Source organism: Symphodus melops (assembly GCF_947650265.1).
Source record: "Symphodus melops genome assembly, chromosome: 20".
NCBI lineage: Eukaryota > Metazoa > Chordata > Actinopteri > Labriformes > Labridae > Symphodus > Symphodus melops.
The window spans coordinates 3,386,880-3,414,748 of record NC_136710.1 but is presented as its reverse complement, the minus strand read 5'-3'; the positions used below and the strand labels follow the sequence as shown (position 1 = coordinate 3,414,748).

Here is a 27,869-nt window from a genome sequence, read left to right as displayed (position 1 = left end):
GCACAAAGGGTAGAAACTTTAATGCATCAGTATGGTCTTAAAGCATTAAGCGAAGTGCTTGTAGAAAATGCAAGAAGATGTTCATCCATGACTTACAGACAGCAGTTACTTTTGACACATCTTTAGAATTATCATTCTACTTACAGAAAAATAACAACTTGTTATTGAATTTAGCCAGTTAGCTCACATTAGCTAAAGCAAAAGAATGCCAATAGAACCAATTATTTGTAACTGTAAACAAAGCCAATCAACAGAGTATAATTCTAATTAGCTTAGCATTGCCTCGATAGCCAAAAGTCTAAAAATAAAGTTTGTAATCACTAATCTGTTTCTAGCTAATACTGCCGTACAACCTAGCTAAACTAGTTAGCTAGCTTGCTTTGGTAGATTGCATGTTTCTTGGTTAAGATAAAGAAAAACAGTTGTTATTTGACTCTTTGAACTGTTTCTCTTACAGTAGCAGATTCTAGTTAGTTTTTAAAAACATTAACTTTGGCGATGTTCTTGCGCCTGCTTGAGCCAACTGGCTAAATTAGGTTGCGGTTGTTGAGCATGCTAGCTAACAGAGACCTATTCTTGGTTAATTTGGCACCAATAGAGAAAAAAAATCCAAACCAATGGAGTTGAAATCCCTTAAATCATTACTGTACCATTAGTTAAATAAAGTCAGTTTTATACATAGTGTATTTTCATTAACATGCCCCTTGTTACAGAATTCTTTTTTGTAAGGTATTAGTAATTTGGAAAAGGTTGGGTGGATGATGTGATAGGAGGTGGGAGTATCAGTGCTGGGTCAAGTAATGTGAGTAGTTAAGTTGAAGCTCTTACAGATGAAATGTAGAGGCGTGAAAAGACAGGAATATGTGCTGTAGGTTCAGAATTTGGGATACCTGTCTATTGTATCTGCATTTAGGTAGTTTCATTTTGAATGTGGCGAGTCTTGCACAGGAATGTTGTACAACTGTGAGATGTGCTTAATGGTAGCAGAGCGTGTTGATGTTGGGAATGCTGAATGTCTGCTCGGTTTTATGGCGTGAAGTTGTGCAGCTATCTCGTTATGTTTTCTTTGCAACCTCAGCCTCAAAGGAATTGTCTGTCACCTTAAGTTAGGCTTTCCTGAATATTATGCACAAGCTTCTCAACCACACCTACTTAACTCTCCCGAGAGCTGCACATAACAAAAAAAAATATTAATTTTGAATAATAAAGTTTACATTTAATGCACATAAAAAAGCACCAAACTTGCCAACTTGATTCAGTTGCAAACTGCTGGGGTGGATGGACTTGAAATCATGCCATGCTTGATGTTTAGTAATTTCTCATCGTGTTTGTGTTGAACAATCTTAATTTGATGAAGTCACGTTAATGTTTGTGGCTAGATCAGTGATTCTTGACCTGTGCGTTTTGCAGTACAAGCTTTTTTGAAGTGTTGTGTTTGCTGCGCTTATCTTTAAATGAGGAGTTTTAATGTGAGGCTGAATAAAAACATTCTTGGGAGTCAGGTTTTATGTTTTAGAGGCATCCTCCAATTTGACTCAGCCGGGCGAAGTTTAAGAGGATACACGAAAGTCTCAGATAGCACTTGAAAAAGGCTAATTAAGTTTTTATTTTTTACTAATTATGCTGGTATCTTCATGAATCGACTGATCAACTCTTAGGAACAATGACCTCTGAGTTGCAGATTTTCATTACATGTATTTCCAATTAAAATGTGTACTTTTCAGAAGCTAGCTTAACGCTTATATACACGTTTAATCATTCAAATTCATCCCCGTCAAAAGGGAGCGAACAGTTGAATTAGGTTTGAGACAATGAATCGATCCTTTTCATCGACAGTGACAGCATAACTGAACAGGTTTTGGAGAGTGTTTTTATTTTTTACGATTTTCAGTTCACAACACAACCATGTTGGACGCCATGGGCTCAAACGCTGTTAGAAATGTTAGCTTAAGTTTTCCTCTCATGGGGCGAGAAGTACTTGAGGATTGATTTAACAATGACTGCAACTAAATACGAAATAAGGTATTATTCAAACCAATATAAAAGGTGTGGCTTTTGTCATGATTTAAATGGGACTGAACTGAAAAGATGCCATTTTGTCATTGTGCTAAAATGAATATAAATATTATATATTAAAATATATTTGCTAACCTATGCTGTGTGCCTGGAGTTACTTTTTTCCAGAAAGACTGAATGCTGAGCTACATTTATAAAGACCATGTGAATTTCTTTGCATTGTTTACCACACTAGAAACACATTTATAGACATTTTTAAAGCCTTGTTTGCATTTATTGGTAGCTCTTGGAATAGAGAGTAGACTCAGTTTGGGATATAAATTCTTTATTACAGACTTGTTTCCAGCTTCAAAGGCCAACGAGACAATGTTTAAGCTTAAAGGCGTCACAATGCAGAGTTTGAACGTGAAGTATGCAGCGATCGGAAATGTGTGGTACAACCTTTAAACGCATTCAAAGGAAGAATGCTGGAGAATAAATACACAAAATAACTTTGAATGTCTGAAGAGCCTATTGGTTTATCTGAGCCATGAGTCCCTCGAGCTCTGGACGACCCTTGAAACGTGCGTGGAAGTCAGCCTCCGTGTGCTGCGAGGAAAGACAGAGAGACCATTAAATAGGTGTTACATTAAAATAAAGACTTTTTGTTTTAAATTCAGAAGTATATTCGCTGAAGCCTGTAGGAAGGAGCTTCCCAGACTTAACGCGATAATGACGTTAAATGCTGACTCACCTCCTTCACAGAGAGTTTAACTCCTTCCGGTTGGTTTTTGAGAATAACGCCCATGAAAATCGGGCACAGCGTGGCGTTTAGACTGCTCAACTACACAAACAGAAGAAAAAAAAACCCATCACAGTCAACTCAGATCCTGCAGAAAGGGGAAAAACACAGCGCATGCAGCAGTGGAGTTAGAGGGATACCTGAACGACTCTCAGGTGAGTTTTTAGAACGGCCTCGACGAACATCTTGGTGCCTTGCTCCTGCATCAGCATGACCTCTGTGGTCCTGGTCGGCAAAGCGTAACTGCAGGAATAAAAACCCCACCGTGAAGACCGTAAAGAGGACGTCTCCTCAGTGACGTTTTCACCTCGAGTGCAAAGATGGAAAACTGGCACATAAGGTGAGCTCATTTGAAGCGTCCTCACCTTTCTGCCACTTTGACGCCGAGTCGGTTGCAGAGGTTGTGGATGTACTGCGCGTAATGTTCCACCAGCGTCATGTCATGACCCGACACTCGGACACTCAGAGAACCGAACGCGGTGTTTGTCGCCGCCAGGATCGGCTTCATCTGGTGTTTGTCTTTCTTTTTCCTTGGCTGAAAACAAAGAGAGAAAAAACACACTTGTAAAACATTTCATATCCAGCAGAGGGCGCTTTGAGAAAACGCTCCTACAGCGACGTAACACTGACAAACAAGCGTCTAACCTTTCATTTAAATAGTCTTTAACAGATCACATCTTTGAACCAGACGTGTGACATATAACCAGATATACTCATCTCACATTTTTGATCGACGGTTTACTGACTTAATGGTAGCTTCTCCATCTTTTTCTCAGCCATGTTTTATAAAGATGTGTTAACACTGTAATTTTCATGCTTGAGACGGATGCAAAATCCATCATTTAAAGCGTCAATGTTAAAAAAAAAAAAAAAAAATTAAAAATCCAACTAACTTAAAGTGAAAAAGGCGATCGGTTATTAAATGTAAGACTGCTTTTTAAAACTGACTTCTTAACAAGTCTTCTTCCTGACACCTACAGCTCTTTAAAAGAACCAACATGTCAGATATCTGCTGAATGAAATCATATATATATATATGCATGCAGTTGGCATGTCCTCCTCTTAACTTTAGATTCTGGTCCTGAATGGTCTGGATTTGTCTGGACCAGAGAGGGTGGGAGGTTTTAAGACATACCCAGATAGAAGCAATTGGTTCAGATATCAATGATTGTCCCCAACCTAAAAAGTCTCTAAATGTTTCTCATAAGCACCACGAGCAGAAACTAGGATCAATATTGGAGATGCTTTCATGGCTCCGGGGGGAGACAGCTCTCCCTGTTGTGTTTTGAATATAGACTGCAGTACTCCGTTGTTAACACTAAGTGTCAGAGTTACATATTGCTCCTTTAAGGGGCTGTGCAGCTGAAAAGAGTCTTACCGGTTCTTTGGGTATAAAATGTCTCCACCGACCGATCCCATGCGTTGGCATGGATTTGTATTCTCTTTTGTTGACAGAATCTGCAGACGAAGGAAAAAGATTTCACATAAATATTGTGTTTATGAACGCCGAAAGAAACAAGTGAACATGTAGAAGGAAATAGTCTTAATCACTTACCCCAAACAGGACGCTGGATACACGCTGGGGCCCTTTTAAATACAACCGAGCAGGCGTCAGTCAGAAACAGAGTTAAAGAGAGAAAAAGAGAAATCACATTTAAAAAAAAAAAAAAGGCTCAGTGAACATGAGGCATCACACTTTGACTTTACTGAAACTCCTCCAGGGAAGGATCGTCTCGCCTCTGTCATCATAGTAGAGACTGTGTTGTTGTAATGTTATCATGAGCAACATAAAAAAATCTAATACAAGCAGAAATAAAAAAAAGACTTCAAATTCACAGCAAAAAATAACCATTTAACAGGTTAATATATGATATATGTATGACTGTTAGGCCTTACCTGCATAATGTGAGCACCTGATGTACTGCCTGCTGTGAGACAGACACCTGCAACTGAGGAGAAATAAACAGGATGAACTCAGCTTCTGTCTTTAAAGCATGATTAAGGTTTATTAATATTGTGGTTACATGTTCCCTCTGTATTTATATTTTTATTATTTGATTTGCATTGTAATAATGGGACCAAGTGTGCAATAACATGTCCATCTTCATATGCACTGTGTGCATGATACATACAGTTTATGCAGACTTACATCTTGAAGTTACTGGTTCTTTTTAATTGTTTTTTTGATGCATTTTTAAAGAAGTCAAACATTTGAGTAACCCTGTGTGCAGATAAAAACTGTGTGTGCTGTGTGACCTCTGTAAAAGAAAACAACAGAACTGACTCGTTTACCTTTCGAAAGACAGGATTCATCACGTGACAGCCTCTCCGTCTTTATACACCAACTATATCCACGACCGTGAGGCTGTAAGTTTGCTCCACAAAAAAAAAATGATTTGAAAATATCAAAACACATGCATGTCTGCTGCCGGACTGCTGCGACTGACCCGGATGTGTTCACGGAAAATCCCTCCGTCGTATATGAAGTCTCTTGTTGAAAAGGAAGAAGGTTCCGGGGGCTTTTCCCTTCATTCTGTTTTTAACAATATTTAATTTCTGTGGTTTCAATATTCGCATTTATTTAAGCCTGGTGTGACAGGAAACCATGTAGGCAACACAAAGGCAGGAATACACCCGGAAAATAATAATACACCCGTATTAATTTTTTTTGGTGCTTTTATTTTTTACGTTTTATGCTAATTGAATGTCTTGTTTTGCTGGAAATCACTTTGAGCTGCATACCTGTATGAAAGGTGCTATACAAATAAAGCATATTATTATTATTATTATTATTACATTTGTACTCATATAAGAAATGTTTAATAAAGATTTAATTAAAAAAATATATATATATTAGACCGTAAATATTACAGCTGTATGTTGTGGTTGTTGCGTTCCAGCTCTGGTGAAATAATGAGGAGCCCCCTGGCTTCAGTGTGAGTTCAAGGGGAGAGAAGTTGGGACTGATGTTCCTCTCAGTCAGGGATTTTGTTGGGTTCAGGTTGTCGCTTCAAAATAAAAGCCTTTGTTTTAACTTTAGCAAGGTATGTATGATGTGTTTAATTGGGTCAATTTGTGGGTTGTTTGCAAAGGGAAAAAAAAAACAACTGAATACAAATTCACTTTTCAACAGACTTGATAATCATTTATTGGCTTTTCCATTTGGCCCGTCACGACGTCCCCTCACCATGTATCAAAATAATATTCAACTTTCAACATTCAAAGAGCTCAGGCCTTACATAGTAAGTTTCATTTTATAGGAAAGTGCAAAACGTCCCATCACCTAAACTGGATATTTTGAGAATAATGTATGAAGAGTGCATAGGAATAATAATCCACTTCTTTTAAACAATGCATCAACTACTTTTTAAAGCACATCTATGGAAAGCAAAGGTAACCTGTCGCCTACGGAGACGGGTTATTATTGACACGTTGCATTTTTTCTGTTTCTAGCATCATGCCAAGCAAACAAACGTTAAATGCTCCATGCACGCACACATCCTTACTCTTTGGCTTGCAATGTCTAACTAGCATTAACTAATAATAATAATGCATACCATTCAAGTCGACTGTTCGTAGAATTGCGTGTTTGCTCTTATCCAGGGCGAGCGTGTCAGCATGTTTAGAAGAATACTGTTCCCATCAAAAGGCTTTCTATGGTGAGACAAACTGGGGAGCTCAAGGACCTTCATTCTTTCTTTTTTTTTTAAGTAATGCTTGAAATATTTGAGGAGAAGAAAATGAAAATAAAAATCACATCAGAAGCGTATCGAAGCTCTCTCTGTTTAGCACCTCTGGTATGAAAACATCTGGCAAAAGCTCCGGGAAAAATCATCAGATCAAATTAGTAAATACTGTTTCGGCAAATTGCACATATTTTTGTAAAATATTTGGTAGAAAAATCTGTCATCACAGGCATGCAGAAGGGTTTTTTTTTTTTTTTCCGGGTGTTTTGAGTCTTTCCCACCACATTCGTATATTTCACATTCATGTGTACGGCTCTTCAATGACGAAGCACCTGAAGGAGGTTTAGCAGTGTGCGACACGGGTTAAGCGTAATGTCCACGCTGTCCTCGTCCAGTGTGTGGAGTCGGCTTTGAGGCAAACGCGTGTTAGCTGCTCCAGTCTGTGAGTGTACATTCAGAGTTAAGCTGCGTGTAACATCAGGAGCATCTGTCACGCAGATCAAAGTGCTTTTATTGTCAAGTCCTCCGTCAAACCCCTCGCTCCTCCTCCTCCTCTCCATCCTCCTCCTCGTCCTCCTCCTCGTCTTCCTCCTCGTCCTCCCCCGGGCTGTAGAGGTCGTCGGCCAGCTCGCTCTGGTCCTGTCCGTCTTCGTCGTCCTCCTCCTCCTCCTCCTCCTCCTCGTCTTCCTCCTCGCCCTCGCTCCTCATCTCCTCCACGCTGCTGTCGTCCAGGTCGTCCTCGTCGTCGTCCTCGTCTTCCTCCGCGGCCTCTTCCTCCTGCTCCTCCTGCTCCTCCTCCTCCTCTTCCAGATCGGAGAGATGACCTGAGGAGAGGACAGAGACAAAATGCGTGACAAATGATATCAACACCGCGGCAACCCAAATAAAAGCCCCGGGGCCCTGATAGTTGGTTACCGGGGTAACTACTCAGGCTGTAGATCACCATGGTAACTCGTGCTAAGGCTAAAAAAAACATCACATATAAGTTGACACTCAGGGATCTGAGCTGTGAGGACAGCGGGACATCAGAGGACGCTGATCAACAGAAGACTTCTCACACAAGGTGCTGATGGCTGCGACGATGTGACCAGGCAGCTCTTCAACCAGGAACGTCTTCATCTCTTCCTCCATCATCACCCCGAGAACCTCCGTCTCCATGTCCACGTACTCCGGGTAGAACATGTTTTTCCTCAGCTGCCGACGACACCTACAAAAACACACACACACACACACACACACACAACAAAAGATCTCTATCTTCTATCTTAACATTAAATCCAAGTGGAAGAATAATATTTCTTATCAAAGTCTTTTTGATCATTCTGTTGGTAACCATCATGCCAAGACGCTTGACCCCCAAAGTGCTAAAGCGCTAAGCTAAACCAGGAAGTGGCCCCGACATGTGAAGAACATCGAAACCTCTTCGCAGCCTCTTCGGGTCGTTCACGCCGTCTCCGAAACAAGGTAAACATCCTCAGCTAGCGGGAGCGACTCAGATGAACAAACCCGCTCGGTGCACGCTGCCCCCTGCTGTATCAGACTGCGTACGTACGCTTACTAATGTGAACGCAGCCCAGCGGGTGAGAGAGGAGCAGTACGTAACATTCACGCCGAACACAAACATTACTAATCGATCAACGGAGAAAAGCGTAAATATAATTATTTTACATTTATACACACTCTGACTTAAGTGTGGGCTATTAAGATGGCACTTGTATTGCTTTCTTTTATTATTATTTATTTTTTTCCTTTCTCTTCTGGTTATTGTTGATTTCCTATTTTAATCTCTCACGCACTTACTATTCTTGTTTACTGTTTTCTTTTTTGTGTAACTGTATTTTTTGGTGCAAATAAATAAAATAAAAATAAATAAAATAAAATAAAATAAAAATAAATAAATAAAATAAACAAAATAAAATAAAAATAAAAAAATACAATAAAATAAATAAAATAAAATAAAATAAAAATAAAATAAAATAAAATAAAATAAAATAAAATAAAATAAATAAAGAGTGAGAGGATTGAAAAATAATAATAGAATGCTTACTGTTTCCCCGTCGTCTTGTAGGCCTGAGGAGAGAAGCACAAACACAGACTGAATAAAGACTTAGAAACACGGTGAGCAGCACTTCACTGTCACGCAGTGCTCGCTGTATTCTTCCACAGGAAGTTGGCTGCGTCTCACCTGGATGAAGTGGAAGGGGTCGTTCTCCTGCATGAGGCTCTCGATGCCGCAGCGCACCTCCTGCAGGCGCGCCTGGTCCTGGCAGATCCTGGAGATGTTCTTCTGGATGGCCGGCCCGTTGGTGTCGCAGTGAGCGCGCGTGCTCTCCCGCAGCCGGGCCACGAAGCGCAGCACTTTGACCTTCAGCTCGTCTCCCAGCCGCGTCAGGCTCTGCTCCGAGTCGTCCAGGAACTTCTGTGATGAGGGAGGACGAGGGACGGCGTTTAAAGTTTGTCCGTTTATCATTTAAACCTCACTTTATGGAAAACTGGATTCAGGACGAACATTTCCAGCGTGCTGCGTGACCTCTGACCTTATTCTGCCTCTCCTTCTCCCTCTGCTCCTGCAGCTTCCTCTCCGCCATGCTGTACTTCCTCTCCACTCTGTACAGCTGTTTATCCAGCGAGCCCTGTTCAAACAACACACACACACACACACACACACACACACACACACACACACACACACACACACACACACACACACACACACACACACACACACACACACACACACACACACACACACACACACACACACACACACACACACACACACACACACACACACACACACACACACACACACACACGAAGCAGGTCAAAGAGCATGGAACAGGTTTGTGAAGAGAGAATCCATGGCAACACACTGGAAACCTCTCAACAGCACACAGTGAGCAGGAACAATCAGAACACAGGCTGTGGACCATGTGACACACACACACACACACACACACACACACACACACACATTCATAAGTATTCTAGACTCGTCACAGGACTGTGGGAGCTTTGAAACAAAGTACCTCCTCCTCCTCCTCCTCTTCGTTTGAGTCTCTATAGACCTTGATGATTGTTTACTTCAAGCTCCTGTGAGGAGTTTTTGGAACCATTCAGCGTTTTCAACCACCATCATGATTTAACCCCTTGACGTCTGAATTTGTTTCCAAGTATTACAACTTTTTTTTAGGAAGTGTTTCTGCTTTCATAGATGCTAAATAAGTTGAGAACGTTTATTTGACAATAGCAGTTAAATATATATTACATAAAAATAGCACATAAGCACATCAAATGGAGGTTGTTCTGTCTCCGACTGGACAAACTAATGCTTGGAAAAGTTTCCTAGGTTTGTTTTGAAAGTGCATCAACCGGCAGTGGAGGAATACAGACGCTGTTTGATGCAAATTCACGACAACAGGCGTCGAGGGGTTAAATGATCAACACAAGCTCACAACAACACCAGCTTCAAATGAAATGAAAACTTTTTGGAATCATGATTTTTTTTTTTTTTCATGTTTTGAGCGGCGATGAAACTCGGTCAATACTGTGATGGAAATAATAACGCAGGAGCAGTAACCATGACAACCACGATGAGAAGTGTACCTTTAGATCCTTCATGGTGTTCTTCAGGGTCTTGATGGTGTGTCCCAGGTGACCCCCTTCGATGGTGCAGGCGTTGCACACACACACCTTGTCGTCCATGCAGTAATACCTGCAGTGACACACACACGACAGCACTGACAAAACTGCATTTAAGGACATTTTTCAAATACAAAACGCATCAACATGCCTCCTACCGATATATCTCATCGTGATCAGGACACTTCCTCTTCCAGAAGTCATTCATCGGCTCGGTCAGCGGGTGCTCTCTGAACGCCGGCAGTTCCAGATGAGGCTTCACGTGCTCCTGGCACATGGACACCTCGCACTTCAGGCAGGTCTTGACTGCAAACATGGAGACAGCAGCAGCAGCAGAAGAAGAAGAAGAAGAAGAAGCAGCCGCGGCAGCTTCCTGCTCGTCGCTCGCTTCCATAGAAACAGAAGCGGCGGAGTCTCCTGCAGCGCTGTCGCCCGGCGCCTCGGCCCCCGCTGGCGGGCAGTAGTCGCAGGGAACCGAGGAAACACTCCTGGCTTGCTGCACGGCCACAGAAGACAGCAGCAGCTCCCTGGATTTCAAAGCCGTGGCCGCTGACGTGGTAGCTCGGCGCCGGTGACGGTAGTCATCGGCGATGTTGGCTAGTTTGAAGTTTTTCTGAAAGCTGCTGCCGCAGCGGTGGCTCTCGCGACACTCCGGACAGCGAAAGCGACCCCGCTCCGCTTGTCGTTTTAAGCGATCCAGGCAGCTCTTGCAGAAATTGTGGCCGCAAGGAAGCAAGTAAGGGTCCCGGTACAAGTCCAGGCAGACGGGGCAGGTGAGCTCCTCCTGCAGGACCCTGGACTGATCCGACTGAGCCGAGGCCATGTCCGTATTCTGAGCGCGCGCTCGCCGAGGAAGAGGTCGGGTGAAGGGACGGAGGAGGTGGACGGGTGAGAGCAGACAAGAGACAGATAGAGGTGGGTAGAAAAGAGGAAAAGAGAGGGAAAGGAGGCTGCAGCCGTCCTGGTGTCCAGCGTCTCTCTGCGTCGATGTCAGGTCGCTGTCGCTTTAAGAGAAAACAAAAAACACGCTTTAAAACAGTGTTGAAGGTAAAAATCATTCACTTTGTTAACTGGTTACATGCTGTAGGTGCAAGTCATTATCTTTTTTAATTTTAAACTCTTGACACACGTCCCTTTAAGATCTGAAAACTCACAACAGTCATGTGTTTGATTTAGGATGACAAAAACACATCTGACAATCACATATGATCAGGGCCTTTGGTTACCATGGTGATCATTCAGTCTCTCCTTATTGTTGTGATTTACAAACATGACACACGTCACTTCCTGTGTAGTACACGTACCTGGTAGCAAAGTAGACAACATGAAGTTAACTCGTCGTATCCTCTGAGACAAAAACAAGGTCAGCTGCCTCTCTTAGATAAGACTCTGTTTAGAGGCCATGACCTCCTGATAACCGATGTTCTTCACCTGCGTGACCCAAAGGTGACGTGGTTTCCCTGTATTTTAGTTTTTTCCCAGCCGGGTTTCTTTTTGTATTTTTATTTTTTTTTGTCCTCAACCTGTCAGCTTTTTAAAAAAAGGTGACACGTCTGTGGATGCTTGTTCTCCATCGGGCTCCTCCACTGAGAGTTAGTTCAGAGACCAGCACCTGGCTAACTTCGCCTCCCTCCCTCATATCTCTCTCATCAACATATGACAGGTAGAAAAGTAGTGTGTCTCACCTGTGTGATGAAGATAAATCCACGCTGTTTGTATCCCCACGCGACCAGGCTAACGCAAATGCACCTGTCTTGCTATAGCTAACGCGTGAACGTGACGTCCGCTAGCACCCCCAATGTTCACAAACAGTCCAGTCCGCTTGTAAGTCCGGGGTATTATTCCAGTTACAGGGCGTTTAGTTTTTCATCTGGAGGTTTCGGCATTTGACACACACACACAAACACACACACACCTGAGCGACGGACAAACGGACGGCTAACGGTTAGTGGGGCAGGTTGATGCGGGGAAAATGATGCCTTCAGGGTGGACTCGGAAATTCTGCTTCTTCTTTTTAACTTTCTGTGTTCCTTAAGTACGGGAAGAGGATTAGGGTCGTGGAAATGTTTTTTGTTTTAGTTCTGACCTGGTTCTGACTTGTTTTCTCTGAATTCTGAGAAATAAAATAAATAAAATAAGAAATTCAGTTGCCCTCATCTTCTTTGAGAAAGCGTTTGTATTTTCGGGGGGTATAAAAAATCCAAGCTCGAAAAAGTTCAAGTAAATGTACCACAAGCATGAAGGTTCCAATCACGTTTACTATATTTTTATCTGTTTTTTTTAATTATTATTATTTTTAATAATATTTTTTTTATTATTTTAGTATATTAATATTATTTTACGCGGATTGGCCGTAAAAAACTATATATATGTATATGTATATATACATATATAAAATAGATGTATATACATGTGTGTTTATATATATATAGTTTTATATATATATAGTTTTTGAGAGTTATTTAAAATTTAAATAAACACTTTCTCGCAAAAATTTTAATAAAATACATATATATACATATATAAAATATATGTATATATATGTGTGTGTTTACATATATATATATGTATTTTATTTAATTTTTTTGCGAGAAAGTGTTTATTTAAATTTAAAATACACAGTGCATATAATGACAACATAAGAAAAATAAACAAGCTATATAAGCATGTTATACGTATGCCATAACAATAATATTACTTTTAAGGATTGTTCCTTTTACTCTCTTTTCCATCTTGACACAAGCTTTATTTGCTAAACAAACAACATCCTTTCATACCAGATATTAGAAAATATTACAGGTTAAAAAAAAAAAAGAGGGCGTGAACACAAACATCCAACTCCAGGTGATAATAATTGAAATGCGATAAAATATAATGTAATATAGATAGATACTAAAATAATTTAATAAAAAAACCAAGACACCACATGACATCAATTTAGTTTAATTTCACAAAATCTAAATCTAAAATTCATTATTCATTCAAGTTATTTGATTGAACAAATTTCATCATTATTTCCAATTACATGCATTTCATTCATTTTCACAACATGTTTCTCCCAAAAAAATCATTGATCTATGTCGGAATAGACAGAAAAGATTTGTTCAAACAGAAATTAAACCAAAAACAAAGATGTAAAAATATGCATGAGCTATCAGGAAAGTTACCTCTGTGATTATTTAAAAATGTTATCAAAGGAGAAAAAAACTTGACTAAATATTTAAACTAAACAAAGTTTTCCTACTCTTTTGTTCCAGCATCAGGCTCTATGAGAGAAAAAGTAACGCCCCTGTTTTTGTCAAAGTGAATACAGCAGAAAGTCTTCATCCAAATGGGGTTTGTCCATACTAACTAAAATCAAGCTTAAATAACAACTACACTTAGGTGAGTAAAAAAGTTGGTTTCATTTCCAAAATGTTCATCATCTGTCTGTCAGGGTCTCAACACAACGTTTAACTTGCACTCACATATCGAAGAAGACTGGACCCTGAATGGTGAAGCCAAGATAGAAAACCTTTGGGTGCATTGAAAGATTTAATTCATACCTAGTTATTGTACAAATTTTCCTTTCTCGAAGAAAAACCAACAGTTCTTGTTGTTCTTGATCCTGTGGAGTTGGAAACTCAATCCCAAGAAGGATAGCTTGGATTTCTGGGACTTGCCACACTTTCCCACTGCGCCACAAGCCATTGATCCACTTGCATTTCTTCTTTGTTCTATCTTTGCTCAGTGGTATATTAGCTAGCTCAGCGTCTACCTTTCTCTCCACAATTGCATCCAACCTTGATTTGTGAACCCACTTGCTCAGTCCAGAGCCCTTTCCCAGAAAAAAGAGAGGCACAAGGTATCGACCTCGGAGGTACTTGGCATACTCAACTCTCTTATATGCCTGCTCCATGAATGCAATGTGTTGTTGCAGATCTTGTGCAGGCGCTCCTTCTGATTCCTGTTCCTCATTTCTGTCCTCATCCTCGCTGGTTTCGTTGTCTGACCCATTGTCCTCTGTTGCTGGTTGTTCCACTTCTTCCTCCTCTTCTTCTTCAACCGACTGAGGTTGAGGTCCCTCAGGCCAAAACAGCAGCAGAACCAAAAGGTAAAACTCAGGGCTTCTATGCCCGACTTCAGTGTCCAAGAATCTGGACAGAATGGTTTGAAGTTCCTTCACAGGAGTGAGTTTTGGAGAGTCATACTGCTTGTTGCTCAAGATGATATTTGAGAGAATGTACCTCTCAGCTGCTTTGACATCTTCGACATTTGCCTCATAGTTGGTTTTCATATCATTGCAGATTGCCTCTAAATCAGAGGTTGTTTTCTTTACCTCCCTAAACCTAGCGCGTCTTCCCTTTGACGTGAACAGGCCATGATTCAAACACTCCAGGAGGCCTGAAAAGCTGATGGAATCTGCCGCTTGGTTTCCGGTATAATGTTCGTAACAGAGAGCAACGTCTTTCCAGAAGTATTTCGGCTCTGTAGTTGTCTTGGTGGGCTTGGAGTAGCACAGGTACCATTCGAAAAAGTCAAACTTGGCTTTAACTTCCTCTTCTAAACTGGGGAGGTGTGTCAGAGGATCAGGTGTAAACTTTTTGAGTTTCTCAAAGGCTATTTCTGCCACTTGGATGAAGCCAAAACGGCCTCTGTTGTTGAAAGTATTTGAATTACTTACATTCCCCTCATCTGTCATTTCAGGCCCTTCTTCTCTGTCAGCTTTTTTTTCCACATCTTTGAACACCTTCAAGGCCTCTTGCATCATGTTTAAGATTTTCACCAGTTGATAGGCTGATAGGTTCAGCAAACGGTTCTTGTAAATCTGGCCAAGAGTGTCGGCCACATACGAGTTGTTTGGAGCTCTTTCAATGGCTATCTTTGCCCAAATTTCAGCACTGTCATAGCCTTCAACACCTCTCTTTATGTAATACAAACGGGAAAGAGTTTGAGGATAGATGGGGATCTGTCTCATTTTATATGATGCAGTTTCCAAGACAGAGGCAGCGTTGTCAAAAATCTCCTTCTTAGATATATCTTCAATTAATCGGGAGAACTTCTCTTTGCCATGTGTTCCTGTTTTTCTCTTTGTCAGTAACTCTTTGATGAACTCTACTGTTGTTTGTTCGGCCTGATTTCCGCAGAGTACAGACATGAATTTCTTCACAATACTACTCCTTGACATTCCTGAGCCAACGAGTAGCTCTAAAGCTTTCTCTGCAGACTGTAGGTGATAGTAATCGTGGTCAGGATTTGGACTGGATGTGTTTATGAAGTTAATAAAAGGCGCCATTCTTACTTCAAATGGGGGACCTCCATAGATGAGATCGGGAGGTCCAAGGACCTTTTGACACTCAGATTTCAGAAGAATGGATCCAGGAACATAAGTGTTCAGCAGCACCAGAAAAGAGAACAGTTGTGTGTTGGGGGACTTTGGGTTCTTCCTTACGTATGTTCTGATATCATCTAGCAAATCCAAATTTTCTGCCAAACTAATCTTTTCATGAACTGGAAAGGTTTCATCTCCACTGTCAGATGACGTTTCTGTTGAGTCGTGATCCATTTTTAGTCTTCACTTCTTCAAAAAAGGCAAACAACCTAAAGAGACGAAAAAACAGAGCCCATGTCAAAAGAGGAAACAGAGAACACGAACATGGTCTAAATTAAACATCTGTGCTGTGCTTTTGGTCAAAATGTGACATGAATCAAGCACCAGAGATTTGTGATCCTGTAGAAACCAGCTCTCTCAGAATGCTCCGTTTTGGTGTGTGTCTCTTTAAATTTAAAGAGCTAGTCTATTCCACTTTGGGATAAAAAAGTTGGCATCGTAACTTTCCAATATTAAAAATCCAACTATAGATAAAGTCTTACTTCTGGAAAAGAAACCTTAACTGCACTTCCAGTCGTCAATGCCAGAAGCTGCAGCTGGATAGTTGTCACACTGACAGCTTAAGCGCAACCGGCATAGTGTAAAACCTTTTATCAACATAATTAACCTGTCATCAGACTCTAATTATCCAATCATCACTGAACACAAAGCAGAGCTGGGGAAGATGGGAATGCCATTGTTGGAAAGATGACGCTGCCTGTGTGTAATGTTGCGATGTTTGTTAGTTTCTGTTCTGACTATTCTGTCTTTTTTGAGAAATGTGCAATGTCTTTGAGTTCCTGAAAAGCACTTAACAGTCATGATTATGATTCAAACATATCCAAGGGTTCAGCCTGTACAGTTTCTATATTTTTTTTGAAGTGTAAGAAACAAACTCTGGAAAATGTCAGCGTCAGAACTCCTGAAATAGCGCTACAGAGCTGCTAGCTAGCTGTTGACTCTCCACTTGTTTAATGTTGTAACCATTAGTTACTGAATCATTTATCAATGTTTTAAATACTGTTTTAATGCCCCTCTGAGCTTAAGCCCTTATATTAAATACTTACAGCATCTGAAGCAACACTTTATTTATCATCTATACTGATTTACTCATATTTGCAGAATTGAAAAACCAGTCGATGTTTTGTCCATTGTACAACATGTGTAAAACATCCCCATAGTCCAGCACAGACACAAGAGCAGCAGAAACCAGCCTTAGATTCAAGAGGGGGGCAGGATATGACTCTAAAGTATGATAAGTCTTAAAGATCTGAAAGCAAGATTCCCAAAGTGTACCAAAGTGTTAGATGGTTTAGGTTTTGAATTGACGGTGACTTATGAGAGTTTCTTTGATTACCTGAAAGCTATTCATGGTTGAAAACGTATTTGAACACATAACAATGCTAGATTTTGTGGGTAACCACGATAAAGCTTGGTTACCATTTAATATCTTGGTATTTCTGATCGACTCGTTGATTGTGCGCTATGTGGGTTAAGAGAATGAAATGCTGGAAATCTTGAAATTCATGATACTGTATGTTGCTTGTTTACACTTCTGTTTTAACCTACAAAAGTTATCTGAACACAATGCACTCATATTTTAAAGGTGCACTGTAACAAAAAAAAATTACAAAAATAAATTGTGACTTTACACATCAAGTGAAAAGACAGTAAATTTCTTACCTACAACATTGTTTCTAACCCTTAAAATGCTAAAAATCCTATCTGAAATTAAAGTTGCTCGGTGTATTTTAGCTTCAGCAAATTGCTGTATTTTTATTAGACATATTTTATGAAACACTTTCACATGATTTGAAACCCTCTTACGAGCATTGAAAGAACAGAATCTCAGCGATCAAAAAGGAAAAGTACCAAATGTTGGAAGTGACCCAGAGGCGATTCAGTGAACGGTCAATTAGAGTTCATGGTGAAAGAAAAAGGTTTAGTCAGTTTTGTGAAACCCACCAAATCAGCATGAAGGTAACGTTACAGGTAAACAGTAAAACACCACATCTACACTGTGAGTTCAAATCCATCAAGCACACAAATAAGAACCGTACATGCAAATCTTATTACCTGTTTGAAGTCCAGCCGCAGTGTGGGTGACTTACGAGCCCGAGGTATCTTATTTATGAGCAGATTTTAGCCTCGCCCCTTAACATACTTACTTTATATCTCATTGTGTTGAGTTTCATTCCTTTGTGGTGATTCATCAAACAATAACAGCAAAGGCTCTGTTGATTGCGTTGTCAGTAATTACTTTAAATGTCATCATGCTGGAAGGACAAGATGCCATTCCTTTTTTTTTTTTTTAATACAAGTTACATTTACTCAGAAATGAAGACAGAGTTGTTCGGTTCAGTCACTCCACTGGAATGTTCTGATTTCCCGTAAACTTCCTTATACGTGTTTTTCAGTCACACCTTCAACGCATAACACAACATAGATTCACATACTACTCACATAGATAGACGTTAGACTAGCAAAGAAACGAAAGTGCAAGTCTCTCTGCTTCGTCACTCCACAGGTGGGAATGCAAATGTTCACCTTACACCTAAAAATGTGTCACACCTTACATTGTACACCTGCATAAGTTTTGTTTTTAGTGTGCCGATTATTTTCCATTTCTTATCACGTGTTTTAACAGAAGTGAGTACCTGTACATGTAAATCAGGTGTTTGGAAAGTTAAAACCAAATGAACATATATTACACATTTCAACAACAAGGCAATTTAAAGTTGAATTAATACCACTTCATCTTATGTAGATTGGATTGTTTATTTATTGACCCTCATGGGACAGTTTTATACATAAACACAAGATTAAAAGATGATTAATTTATGAGTTCAAATTCTAACGTTTATTGAATGAAGCTAAATATAGCGTTACGATGCTTTAACGTAGTAATTGCTCCCACCAGTTGATCCGAATCAAACAGAGTCCCTCTGCTCAACAGTCAGCATCCTGAAATGAGAAAATAAAACTATTATATAACTTGTTTTAATGTACAGTGAAGTGGGGGGAAAAACTTTCTGAATTGAACTGACACTATAAAAGGTGTGTGCACGACATTTAGAATCAGGAAACAAATCTCACCTGTATCTGCGACCTCCTCCTCCAACTATTCATGTTTTTGGAAGATTTGTCCATTTTGGTCCTTTCTCCAACTCAAAGTGAAGTCAGACACCGACTGGAGTCTGAGGCCCGTCTCCAACTTAGAGAAGAAACTAGCGTTACCAAAAAAAAAAAAACTTCCATTTTTTACTTTCATGCTGACAAAGCTAAACACAGAGGTGCTGCCTCCCAACAGGCAAAGTTGGCCATTGCTTGGGACCACCAGACCAGTAGGGGGCACCAAGCAGTTTGCTAAAGCAGTAGCCCTAAAATTCAGACGCACATGAAATATTCAGAAGGATCTGTGTTCTTTCGTACCTCTTTCAGGAGAGCTTCACTTATTTTTGAGTCTTTCAGGTTCCCCTCTGAGCGCACCATCATCCTCATCACCATCTTCTTCACTTTCAGACCTGCGGCACCCAAACAAAGTCATATGATTAACCCTTTCTAACAGCGACAAACATCTGCTGTTCATCCCACAGTAAAAAAAAAGAAAGAAAAATTGTTGAAAGAAAAAAAAAAAGGTGCATGAAACTCAAGCTAATATTTTTGGTTATAAATCGTCATAATAATTAAGTAAATGTTTTGAACACATAAGATATGATATGTTCTATAAAAAAGGCGATACGTATAATTTATTTCTGTTATTAAAGGTCCCATATTATACCCTTTTGGGGGTTCATATATCTAATTTATGTGTCTACTTAAGTACGTTCACAATCACTAATGTTCGAAAAAAGTGTCTGATTTCATGTATCCTGCCGCTCCATGCAGGCTCTCTCCTCTGCCTGTATTTCTAACTTTCACAATCCCACATATTAAAAAAAAAAAAAAAAAAAAAAAAAAGGGTCCCCAGGTCGGCTGATCTGCTCTCTCGTAATTGGTCAGTCGTTTGGCTTTGTTCTCGGATATGTCCCGCCCCTTTTACCATATTGGGAATGCTACAGTCAGTCCGAGGGCAGCTTGTGCTACAACGAGCCAATGGGCTTGGATCAGTGCCGTCTTTGTCTTGTGATGTCACTCCACACATTTTCATCGAGGGGGGGGGCTAGTGTTTCATGCGGCTACTGTTAACAGGAGGAAGTAGGAGAAGCCCTGTTTCCGTGGACTTTGAATTTTTGCAAATAGACATGTCTAAACATGCACCAGACTCCTGGAAAACACACTAAATATCAAATAAATTATAATAAAAATATTTGTAAAGATTTTTTCTTTAATCATGATTTCAAGCTTTTCCAATTTGCCTGTTCCATTTTCTAGATGTTAACGATCAATTGTTAATGAAGTTTTGCTACCAAGTTACTAAAGTGACATTTTACTCACCACCCTGACAGACGAATGTGTTCTCCTGGCTACACTGAGCATCAACCCAGCGCCCCTGGTAAGAAGCCGAAACTGCAGCGCAGTTTTCCCAATTCTGCTTGTAAGTCAGCCAGTTCCTGAAGGAGGTCTGACTTCCATCCGCCCACATCCAGACATCACTGGACAGACCGATCCACGCGCTGTTTCCCAGAATCTTGAAGACATCGGCGTTATCCTGCTGGCTCTTGATGGACGCCATGTCAGTGTGCTTACTGCGGCACTGCTCCAGACTGTCAGCCCAGGTACGATAGTCAGAATAATAAACATAACTTTTGTCACCGTTGTCGTGTCCTAAAGAGAGAAAGGGCAAACGAGTCAACAGGGTTCATTCTACACGCTGCATAATTCACAACGCGTCTTTTACTCACCATTATAGCACACGTAACCCATCGTTATGTAGCAGGGTAAATCATTCCAGCCGTCTGTATCATATAACTCTGCACACCACTCATTGCCTGATGGTTGACCGGCAGTCCACTTGGAGAACGACACTTGACCGCTGCCATCCGACCACATCCACCTGCGAGTGTCTCCTTTCTGAAGCCCGATCCAGCTGTAAGTCCCGCCGCCGCCCTCCAGCGCCTTCAGCAACTCGTTGTTGTCGTCCATGTTGTTGACGGTGGCGAGGTCAGTGTACATCAGCCTGCAGAACTTCTGAGCGTCATGCCAGTTCTTGTAGCTTTTGATGAGGTGGTATTGCGGAGAGGCTTTGGGCAAAAGTTGAACATTTTCATCACATTGCGTTGCCAGTAAGGAGGCGACGCCTGCGAGCTAGTTCAGGTAGCTAACTCGAGTTCGTTGATTTCATACTTGACCTGCCTCATTCTCAACAATCACCTTACAACACCTATCCAATCAGTGGTCTACTAATATATACGCTGCAAGATTTCCTTTCACTCCCAGCTCTGACCTGAACCAGCACTGCGTCCACCTTTAGGCTCCGACTGCATTTAAATAAATACTGTGAGTGGTGAAATGCCTCGACGCCAAACACAAACTTCATTCTGATCATAAATATTTGAAACCAGAGATTCTCAACTGGTCTAGCCTGAGGACCCACCACCAACTCCTTCATGAAAATCGGGACCCACATTTCCCATAGTTTTGTTTTTCAACCAATCAGATTGATTGAATGAGAAATAGTGCAGTTTGGACCTCAGATGGTACTAGCATGTGAGAAGGACCGAAACCAACAAGTCTGAAGGGTGTTCGTGACACACTAAAACTCTGATCAGTGATTTTAATCAAATCTGTATCAATAAATGGTCACATACAAATTTGCGCGAATTCCAATTGTAAATTTGACTCCATTAATGCAACAGCATCTTTTAAAATATCCTGCATCTTCACAACGTTCCCAACATGAATGGTTATTGGACAGACCAATGTGACAAGTATTTACAGACAATTTTAAAAAAACATGTTTGGGATGAAAAGATACGTACTCAGCTGAGTGGTCCTCTGAAACAGGAAGAGAAGCCCTGTGGACAAAAGCAAACTGGTCGTTTCATTTTTCATCACACATTAGTGTCAGTAGAATTCAAACAAACAAATCAGCCACAGTCAGTAATTTATTGAGCTTACCAATTAAGGGGATACCGCGATGTAACCACATCATTTATCTGACTGAGAATACAAAGGAAGTTTACACATTGTTTTAGATTTGCAGCTTCACACACTGAGCACATGACGGTAAGAAAAGAAAGAATAACATCCTGTCATCAGATAACATCAGATAACACAGAGTGCATGATTATTATTATTAATATTTCAAAAAGTAAAACTGATTTTGAGCGTGGACCTACCTCTCTCGTTGTTGAAACCTCTCAGGACGAACCCGAGCTAGAAGTCCGGGAAGTACGATGGGTGTGGGGGGGATATATGGATATTTGTGTCACTTTTCATTTTTAATGCAAAGCAGCAGTGAGGATGTGAGGATATGAGCAGATTTGGTTACCAATGTTCCTTCAGCAGCAGCTGGTTGAACAAGCTCATTTGGTTGCCCACCTTGGTTTGCTTTTTCTCTGCATTTCTTTGCTCGTGTTATTAATATTGATATATATATATATTATTTATATTTATTACTTGATCAAACCCTGAGGGAAATTCTGGTTGACACTTTTGTTACTGAGATAGAAAAAACAAAGCATTAGGAAGCAACTGACAAAGAACAACAACAATCAAACAGGTAACACTGAAGTCCAGTGTAACACAAGACGTACAGTACAGAGCTGTGGATTTTTGTGCTTGACAGGTTATTGAAAATGTAAAACAATTGAGTATACAGTGAATATGTTTGAATGGAAAAGGTCCGATCCCCATTGCAGCTTGTTCTGGATCTGGATGGAGCGATGACCAGATGACCTTTTTATGTTTCGGTACGCGACCCAAGTCCCGACAGATTGAGATGCCTGTCGCCCCAAAACGAACTGAAATTAAATTCATAGTTTCAGCCCACAGGAGAAACACATTAAACGACAACAGCTGTAGATTTATTGAGGTAGCTTCAATTTACTGCCACACAGTCATGCACATTTGCATAATGTTATTTTTTGAGATGTCCAAGACCTTACATAAAAAGAATAGTACATATTTTTTCAGGAGTTGGGTCCACCTTCTTTGTTTTTCTTTTCTTTGACATGGTCCATGAAAGTCTATTTGTTTACTATGTTTTACCTGAAACTTGAAACTCCCTCTTTTTTTGTTTTTCAAATCTTGATCTGCAAAAAGTGAACACAGTGCACAACATCCATCATACGGTTTGTTTCGGTATATTTTTATTTTAAGTCACAATCAGCAAAAACAAAATGTTCATGGAGCTACAGTATGGATGTAAAATTCTTGAAATGATGATAAGTAGTCATCATACACATCAGCACCTGAGAGCCCAGTCGGGTTTGAAAAGCTGTGTTTTCTAATGCGTTTAGCAAATACATAAGTATATCATGGGAAGCCATAGCTTACACAGTTTTTAGCTTTTGATGCTAAGCTAAGCTAGCAAGCGTGTAGCAATCAGCTAATTTAAATTACTTCCTTCAATTTCAAACTTTTCCTTCTATGTGCAATGCATGTAACCCTGCATCCCTTGTGTTCAATATGAAGGTGCTAAGCACATTTAAAAGTTGCATTTCCAACATCACGCAGATATTTTTCCTGTCGCTACATTTTCATGTTTTAAAAGAGCAGAAAACTTCAATTATAAATGTCAAACATAAGTTTTTCAAAAGAGGTTTTTACACATACATTTGTATTCAAGGCATTTCATAAAGGTAAAGAAAAGGTACGGTTAAAATCCCTTTATACAGTCAGGGAGAACATCACATGAAGAAACAGTATTCTCACACTACTATATTAATATTCACTCTACTGAATCTACTTTTCCAAAATGACCAACCCTGCCTTTAAATACATCATGACAATGTTCACATATTCGACTGTCTCGGTTTGTCTCCTCTTAATGAAGTCAAGTCAAAGTTTCCGCACTCCTGATTCAGATCCCCTGATGGCACACAGCTGTTGATGAAAAGATCACACAGACACACACACACACACACACACACACACACACACACACACACACACACACACACACACACACACACACACACACACACACACACACACACACACACACACACACACACAGATGAAATAGAGCTCAACAGTGACCGCCCACTTATTGATCAAAAGTACTCACACTTCAGTTTAAAAGATTTAGTTTGAAGACCTGTGATTGTTGTTGCTGCTTCCTGTTTGTTTGTAAAGTCCACACAAAGCTCAGATACATTTCTTTGGAGAAATTTAATGCATTATTATTTTTCCCCTACAGCTTTGTGTAGCCTTACGAAACCCAAAACAACAATAACACTATCAATTATGGTTAACATAATCTCACAACCAGTTGTGTTTTCTGTACACATGTATCGGGATCAGATCATAACTAAAAAGTGGGTAGATGCATCGCTACTTTTAAAATTAAAAATATATTTAAGTGGAAACAGGTTCAAACTTACCTGGGCTTCTTTTCTTTTGCGAAACTTGTTCTGACGACCTCCAGTGGATCTTGACGTCGCTGATGCCCCTTTCTCTCATCTCTGCCTCCAGCTACAAAGTACGCACACAACATTTCTTGAAATTCGTTCTAACTTTATTAATCAGCAAATAACAGCCAATAACATTCAACAGCCTTTTTCTTCTGGAGTCATGAAGCTCTGAGTAAGAAGCTGAAATCTGTGCTAATGTTGTACTTCTATGTTCAAGGTTTTAAATGATATAGTAATCAGAAAAGATCATTTCCCTACGTCGCAGATGAATAGCAATTGAGAAGACACATTAAAGTTTACGTTTTATGCTGATCTCCATTTTAAAGGTGGCATATTATGCAAAATACACTTCACCCTGTTTTTCTAACGTCGCTATTTTTCCCAAGCTTGTATACAAACCCCTCAATTATGAAAAAAAGTCCGTCCTCTGCGTCTTTTGCCTGCTCCACTTTTCAGAAAATGTGTGCTCAAACAGGCCGTTTTTCCCTTCATGACATCACAAAGGGCAGTTGCCCCTCCCCCAGGTGGGTGATACTCCCACAGCTCGGTGTTTGTTCTGCCCCCTGAGTCAGCCTTCTCACTATAAACAATAAAGTATGGAGTCAGAAAGCCCGCCCCTCTCCCCGAAACATGTCCAAGTAGATCAATTGACGTTCTCAAGGCTTTTTCAGTTGTTTATTCTACGGTCTTCAGACAAAACTCTGGGTTTGACTCACCCTATAATGAACTTCTGGGTTTTTATCAATGAAATTCGGAGCAAAGATAAAGAGCCAAACATGTTTTTTTTCGTCCGTTTGACTCTACAAATGCACCAAATATGTTACATTTCTGATTCTCACCTTCCTCGATATCTGTTGTTGGATCAGCGGGTCACTCATGTCATGGTTACCTCTGATCCTGAACACGGTCTTCTTCTTCTTTACAACTGAAAACAATATTGCATGTGAGGTCAATGTTTTTAAATGTGATGGTTGTCACAAGAGCTATACCATTAGTAACCAATGGTATAGCATAGTATTATAGAAACCAATACTAGTCCACAAACCAATGGTTGTCACATGGTGCCTGCTAATTCCTACTGTATTAGCGTATTAGAGCTGAATTATTAATCACATATCAACCTTGACAAGGTTTTTTGGCAAACAAACAAACATTGATGTCCTCGTACAACACTTACAGTAGCAGAGAAACATAGATTTGGTGTCACAGGGCTTCACGTGCCATTGCCCCTTGTAGACCTGGACACACTTCTTCCCAGTCCCTGAGCTAGCCAGAGGATCCTGTGACCAGTATCTGAAGGGGGAGTCACTTCCATCAGACCACCTCCAGGTCTCTCCTACCAGCCCAATCCAGGTGTCCGGTTTACCTCCCATCATGGACAGGGCTTCTTGACTCTCTGCCTCGTTCCTTATGCTTAGCAGGTCTGTGTGTTTATTCCTACAGTAGCTCTGAGCTGCTTTCCAGTTCAATATTTTTGTTATATAAACCTTAGTTTGTGGTGCACCGACTCTGCCTGAAATCACAGGAATGAACATGATTAATCAACATAGACTGTAAATATATATTTAAATACTAGACGGTGTGCAATAAAAAAACAATCACTTAATTAAATGATACAGTTATTAACTTTGGAAACACAGTAGTTTAAAATTCGAGCCATACAACATAATGAACTAAAAAAAAGAGAGGCATGTTTTCCTGATAGAAAATTCAACCAGCTTACAGAAACTAGCAACTGATCTTTAACACTTCATTACCATCATAACAAATGAAATATTGTTGATCGGTGCAGTCCAGGACTTTCCACTTCCCTGAGTTGTTTATAGAAACACATTGCTGGGTGTCATTCCCTACTCTGGGTTCATCATTATCCCAGTTACTGTACTCGGCTTCACTCCCTCCATCGATACCAGACCACCTCCAGACTAAGACGTCTTCATACAGCCCCATCCAAAAGCTGTCAAAGAAATTCTCCTGCACGTCAACGACTCTGCTCATTGCATTTATGTTGTTGATTGTGGCCAGGTCAGTGTACCGCTCCCTGCAGTCGGCCTGGGCTTCCAACCACGTTTTTGCTTCATTTTGAACAAGTATGTAATCGCGAAGGCAGTTGTCAGAATGACAGTAATCTGTTGAGGCTGAAAGAAAAAAAAAAATCAAGAATATGTTTATGGCACATGAATGGGTCAGGAAAGACAAGACTTTGGTGCGATAGATCGTTCCTCAAAATGTGTACTAAAAGTAGCACACCCCCCAATTTAAGGCACGTGTACTTCAGTTGAGCGCTTCCTTCTCTGTGATACTCTTTATCTCGACTACATCTCAGAGGGCAGTCTTGAACTTACTACACTATACTTGTTTGCAAGTTACAAATATATATTATTTTCCAATTAAAGGCAGAGTTAATAATTTTCTCCAGATATACACTTTTTAAGATTTTGGTTGAAATTGTCTTTCGGTCCTGACAGTAAGTAATAACTTATGTGCTCTGACAAAGGACCTCAGAAAATCTGTCATCTGAAGCAGTTTGTAAGCTTGTAAAAACTTCAACTGATGTCTGCCACGAGGTACCAATCTGATGAACCAATCACGTCTTCCTGCCTCCCTGCTCGTTCTCTACATATTATTTGCACTAGCCCACACTCACATGTTACATTCTTGCTTTCACCTGAGTCAGGTTTGATTCCTGCATGTTTACTGGTGGGGTATTTTCAGATTGGTATTGAGTTTATGTTTTCTTTCTTTGATGTTAATTTGGCTTGAGAAGAATCTATGACAATAGATCGCTCTCTGCTTATTGTGTGGTCATGGCATTTTGTTCTTTTGGCATTTCTTGGCCAGTAAATAAAGATTAAAGGCTCATTTCAGATAAGCAGAACATCTGTTGTAAGCCTATGTAATTTTGATATTGGCAGAAAAAATATTCTTGACGAAGTGAAGAGCATACCAATTTCATGACCATACAGGTGTAATTCAGCAATGGTCAGAGACGCCGAAGGTGAAGGAATATGAACAGTGATGAAGCGCCCTTCCATTTGTCCACACAGGTAGTCATATTTAATGTCTGCAGTGTCAACCGAGATGATGGCACATCTGACAATGAGAGGAAGTAAACAATTAAACTGAATTATTCCAACCCAAAGTAAGAACTTACTGGTCTGGCTTATGTTACCTCTGGTTGCTGATGTCATTCCTAGGGCCAATACGGATCTCAGCACCTTGTATTTCATAAACGCAGCATTCATATCTTCTGATAAGGGACACCGCAGTAATAGCGTATGTTTTTCCCAGGTCTAGCTGCCACCATGGGTTGGCTTGTAGTCCAACATTGCTTAAAGTTTGTTCTGGATGATCTGGCCCAGGGGATCCATCAATAGCGTTGTAAGCAGGCCATGGAGAATTTCCCGCTTGCGTAGCTATTCCCAGTGGTGCCAAGTCAACTGGCAAGAAAAGTCATCAATGAAGTTACAGAAATACGTTTTGAAAAAGAATGACCAGAAATGGAAAAACACAACATTTGTCTTACTACACAAGCAAGGTTCAATAAGATAATGGCACTTTATAAAAGTGAAAAAGCATCTCCAACATTCAGACAGACAATATCATTGACAAATGTGCAACCTTTGGATTGATTGTGATTAAACAACAGCTGCCGAAATATTTCATTCTAAAACTAAGATGTACTACTGATGTCCTTGGAGGAAAAGACAGTGGTGCCCCAAATCAGTTAGGGCAGGGGTAGCCAACCCTGGTCCTCGAGAGCCACAATCCTGCATGTTTTATATGTCTCCCTCTTCCAACACACCTGATTCAAATGATCAGGATTGTTATCAGGCTTCTGCAGAGCTTGATGATGAGGTAATCATTTGAATCAG

The 27,869-nt window shown here is 40.3% G+C and overlaps 4 protein-coding genes across 8 annotated transcripts; all 4 read right to left on the bottom strand.

Moving 5' to 3' along the window:
* Positions 1-715: 715 nt before the first annotated feature.
* On the bottom strand, positions 716-5,247 carry mrpl48 (mitochondrial ribosomal protein L48). The gene is made up of 8 exons (XM_079370810.1): positions 5,090-5,247; positions 4,694-4,746; positions 4,353-4,384; positions 4,176-4,255; positions 3,163-3,332; positions 2,938-3,040; positions 2,750-2,839; positions 716-2,604 (listed from the first exon to the last, which is right to left on the bottom strand). The coding sequence occupies exons 1-8, from the start codon at positions 5,108-5,110 to the stop codon at positions 2,527-2,529; spliced, it is 627 nt and encodes a 208-aa protein (XP_079226936.1). The 5' UTR covers positions 5,111-5,247; the 3' UTR covers positions 716-2,526.
* A 1,719-nt stretch (positions 5,248-6,966) lies between these two features.
* LOC306841131 (E3 ubiquitin/ISG15 ligase TRIM25) lies at positions 6,967-12,134 on the bottom strand. Of its 3 annotated transcripts, none has more exons than XM_079370807.1 (9): positions 11,811-12,134; positions 10,284-11,129; positions 10,090-10,198; positions 9,021-9,116; positions 8,669-8,902; positions 8,531-8,553; positions 7,542-7,690; positions 7,399-7,446; positions 6,967-7,307 (listed from the first exon to the last, which is right to left on the bottom strand). In XM_079370807.1, exons 2-9 carry the CDS (start codon positions 10,946-10,948, stop codon positions 7,012-7,014), a joined length of 1,620 nt encoding a protein of 539 aa, XP_079226933.1. In that variant the 5' UTR covers positions 10,949-11,129; positions 11,811-12,134; the 3' UTR covers positions 6,967-7,011. The 3 variants fall into 3 exon arrangements, with proteins under 3 accessions (XP_079226933.1, XP_079226934.1, XP_079226935.1); XM_079370808.1 differs by lacking the exon at positions 11,811-12,134 and adding an exon at positions 11,280-11,381; XM_079370809.1 differs by lacking the exon at positions 7,399-7,446 and having other exon boundaries at positions 11,811-12,133.
* A 5,681-nt stretch (positions 12,135-17,815) lies between these two features.
* On the bottom strand, positions 17,816-22,406 carry LOC306841259 (macrophage mannose receptor 1-like). Its single transcript, XM_079371041.1, has 8 exons — positions 21,757-22,406; positions 21,536-21,573; positions 21,397-21,432; positions 20,320-20,658; positions 19,913-20,242; positions 18,908-18,999; positions 18,572-18,689; positions 17,816-18,439 (listed from the first exon to the last, which is right to left on the bottom strand). The coding sequence occupies exons 2-7, from the start codon at positions 21,567-21,569 to the stop codon at positions 18,597-18,599; spliced, it is 924 nt and encodes a 307-aa protein (XP_079227167.1). The 5' UTR covers positions 21,570-21,573; positions 21,757-22,406; the 3' UTR covers positions 17,816-18,439; positions 18,572-18,596.
* Positions 22,407-22,716: 310 nt separating this feature from the next.
* Positions 22,717-27,621, bottom strand: LOC306841752 (putative C-type lectin domain family 20 member A). 3 transcript variants are annotated; one of them, XM_079371716.1, is made up of 6 exons: positions 26,942-27,621; positions 25,752-26,132; positions 25,172-25,507; positions 24,834-24,919; positions 23,965-24,055; positions 22,717-23,464 (listed from the first exon to the last, which is right to left on the bottom strand). In XM_079371716.1, the coding sequence occupies exons 1-6, from the start codon at positions 27,237-27,239 to the stop codon at positions 23,442-23,444; spliced, it is 1,215 nt and encodes a 404-aa protein (XP_079227842.1). In that variant the 5' UTR covers positions 27,240-27,621; the 3' UTR covers positions 22,717-23,441. The 3 variants fall into 3 exon arrangements, with proteins under 3 accessions (XP_079227842.1, XP_079227843.1, XP_079227841.1); XM_079371717.1 differs by lacking the exon at positions 22,717-23,464 and having other exon boundaries at positions 23,909-24,055; positions 26,942-27,087; positions 27,167-27,621; XM_079371715.1 differs by lacking the exon at positions 22,717-23,464 and having other exon boundaries at positions 23,909-24,055.
* Positions 27,622-27,869: the final 248 nt, after the last annotated feature.

Coding starts and splice junctions, on each gene's coding strand:
- LOC306841259 (XM_079371041.1), bottom strand. CDS start 21,569: ATGATGTGGTTACATCGCGGTATCCCCTTAATTG. Junction 21,433..21,535: donor TCGCGGTATCCCCTTAATTG/GTAAGCTCAATA, acceptor TTTTGTCCACAG/GGCTTCTCTTCCTGTTTCAG. Junction 20,659..21,396: donor TCAGAGGACCACTCAGCTGA/GTACGTATCTTT, acceptor TTTTGCCCAAAG/CCTCTCCGCAATACCACCTC.
- LOC306841131 (XM_079370807.1), bottom strand. CDS start 10,948: ATGGCCTCGGCTCAGTCGGATCAGTCCAGGGTCCTGCAGGAGGAGCTC. Junction 8,903..9,020: donor AGAAGGAGAGGCAGAATAAG/GTCAGAGGTCAC, acceptor CCCTCATCACAG/AAGTTCCTGGACGACTCGGA. Junction 8,554..8,668: donor ACCCCTTCCACTTCATCCAG/GTGAGACGCAGC, acceptor TTCTCTCCTCAG/GCCTACAAGACGACGGGGAA.
- mrpl48 (XM_079370810.1), bottom strand. CDS start 5,110: ATGAATCCTGTCTTTCGAAAG. Junction 3,333..4,175: donor ATTTTATACCCAAAGAACCG/GTAAGACTCTTT, acceptor CTTTGTTTTCAG/CCAAGGAAAAAGAAAGACAA. Junction 2,840..2,937: donor CTCACCTGAGAGTCGTTCAG/GTATCCCTCTAA, acceptor CTGTTTGTGTAG/TTGAGCAGTCTAAACGCCAC.
- LOC306841752 (XM_079371715.1), bottom strand. CDS start 27,239: ATGAATGCTGCGTTTATGAAATACAAGGTGCTGAGATCCGTATTGGCC. Junction 25,508..25,751: donor ATATTTCATTTGTTATGATG/GTAATGAAGTGT, acceptor CTGTGATTTCAG/GCAGAGTCGGTGCACCACAA. Junction 24,056..24,833: donor AACAACAGATATCGAGGAAG/GTGAGAATCAGA, acceptor CGTACTTTGTAG/CTGGAGGCAGAGATGAGAGA.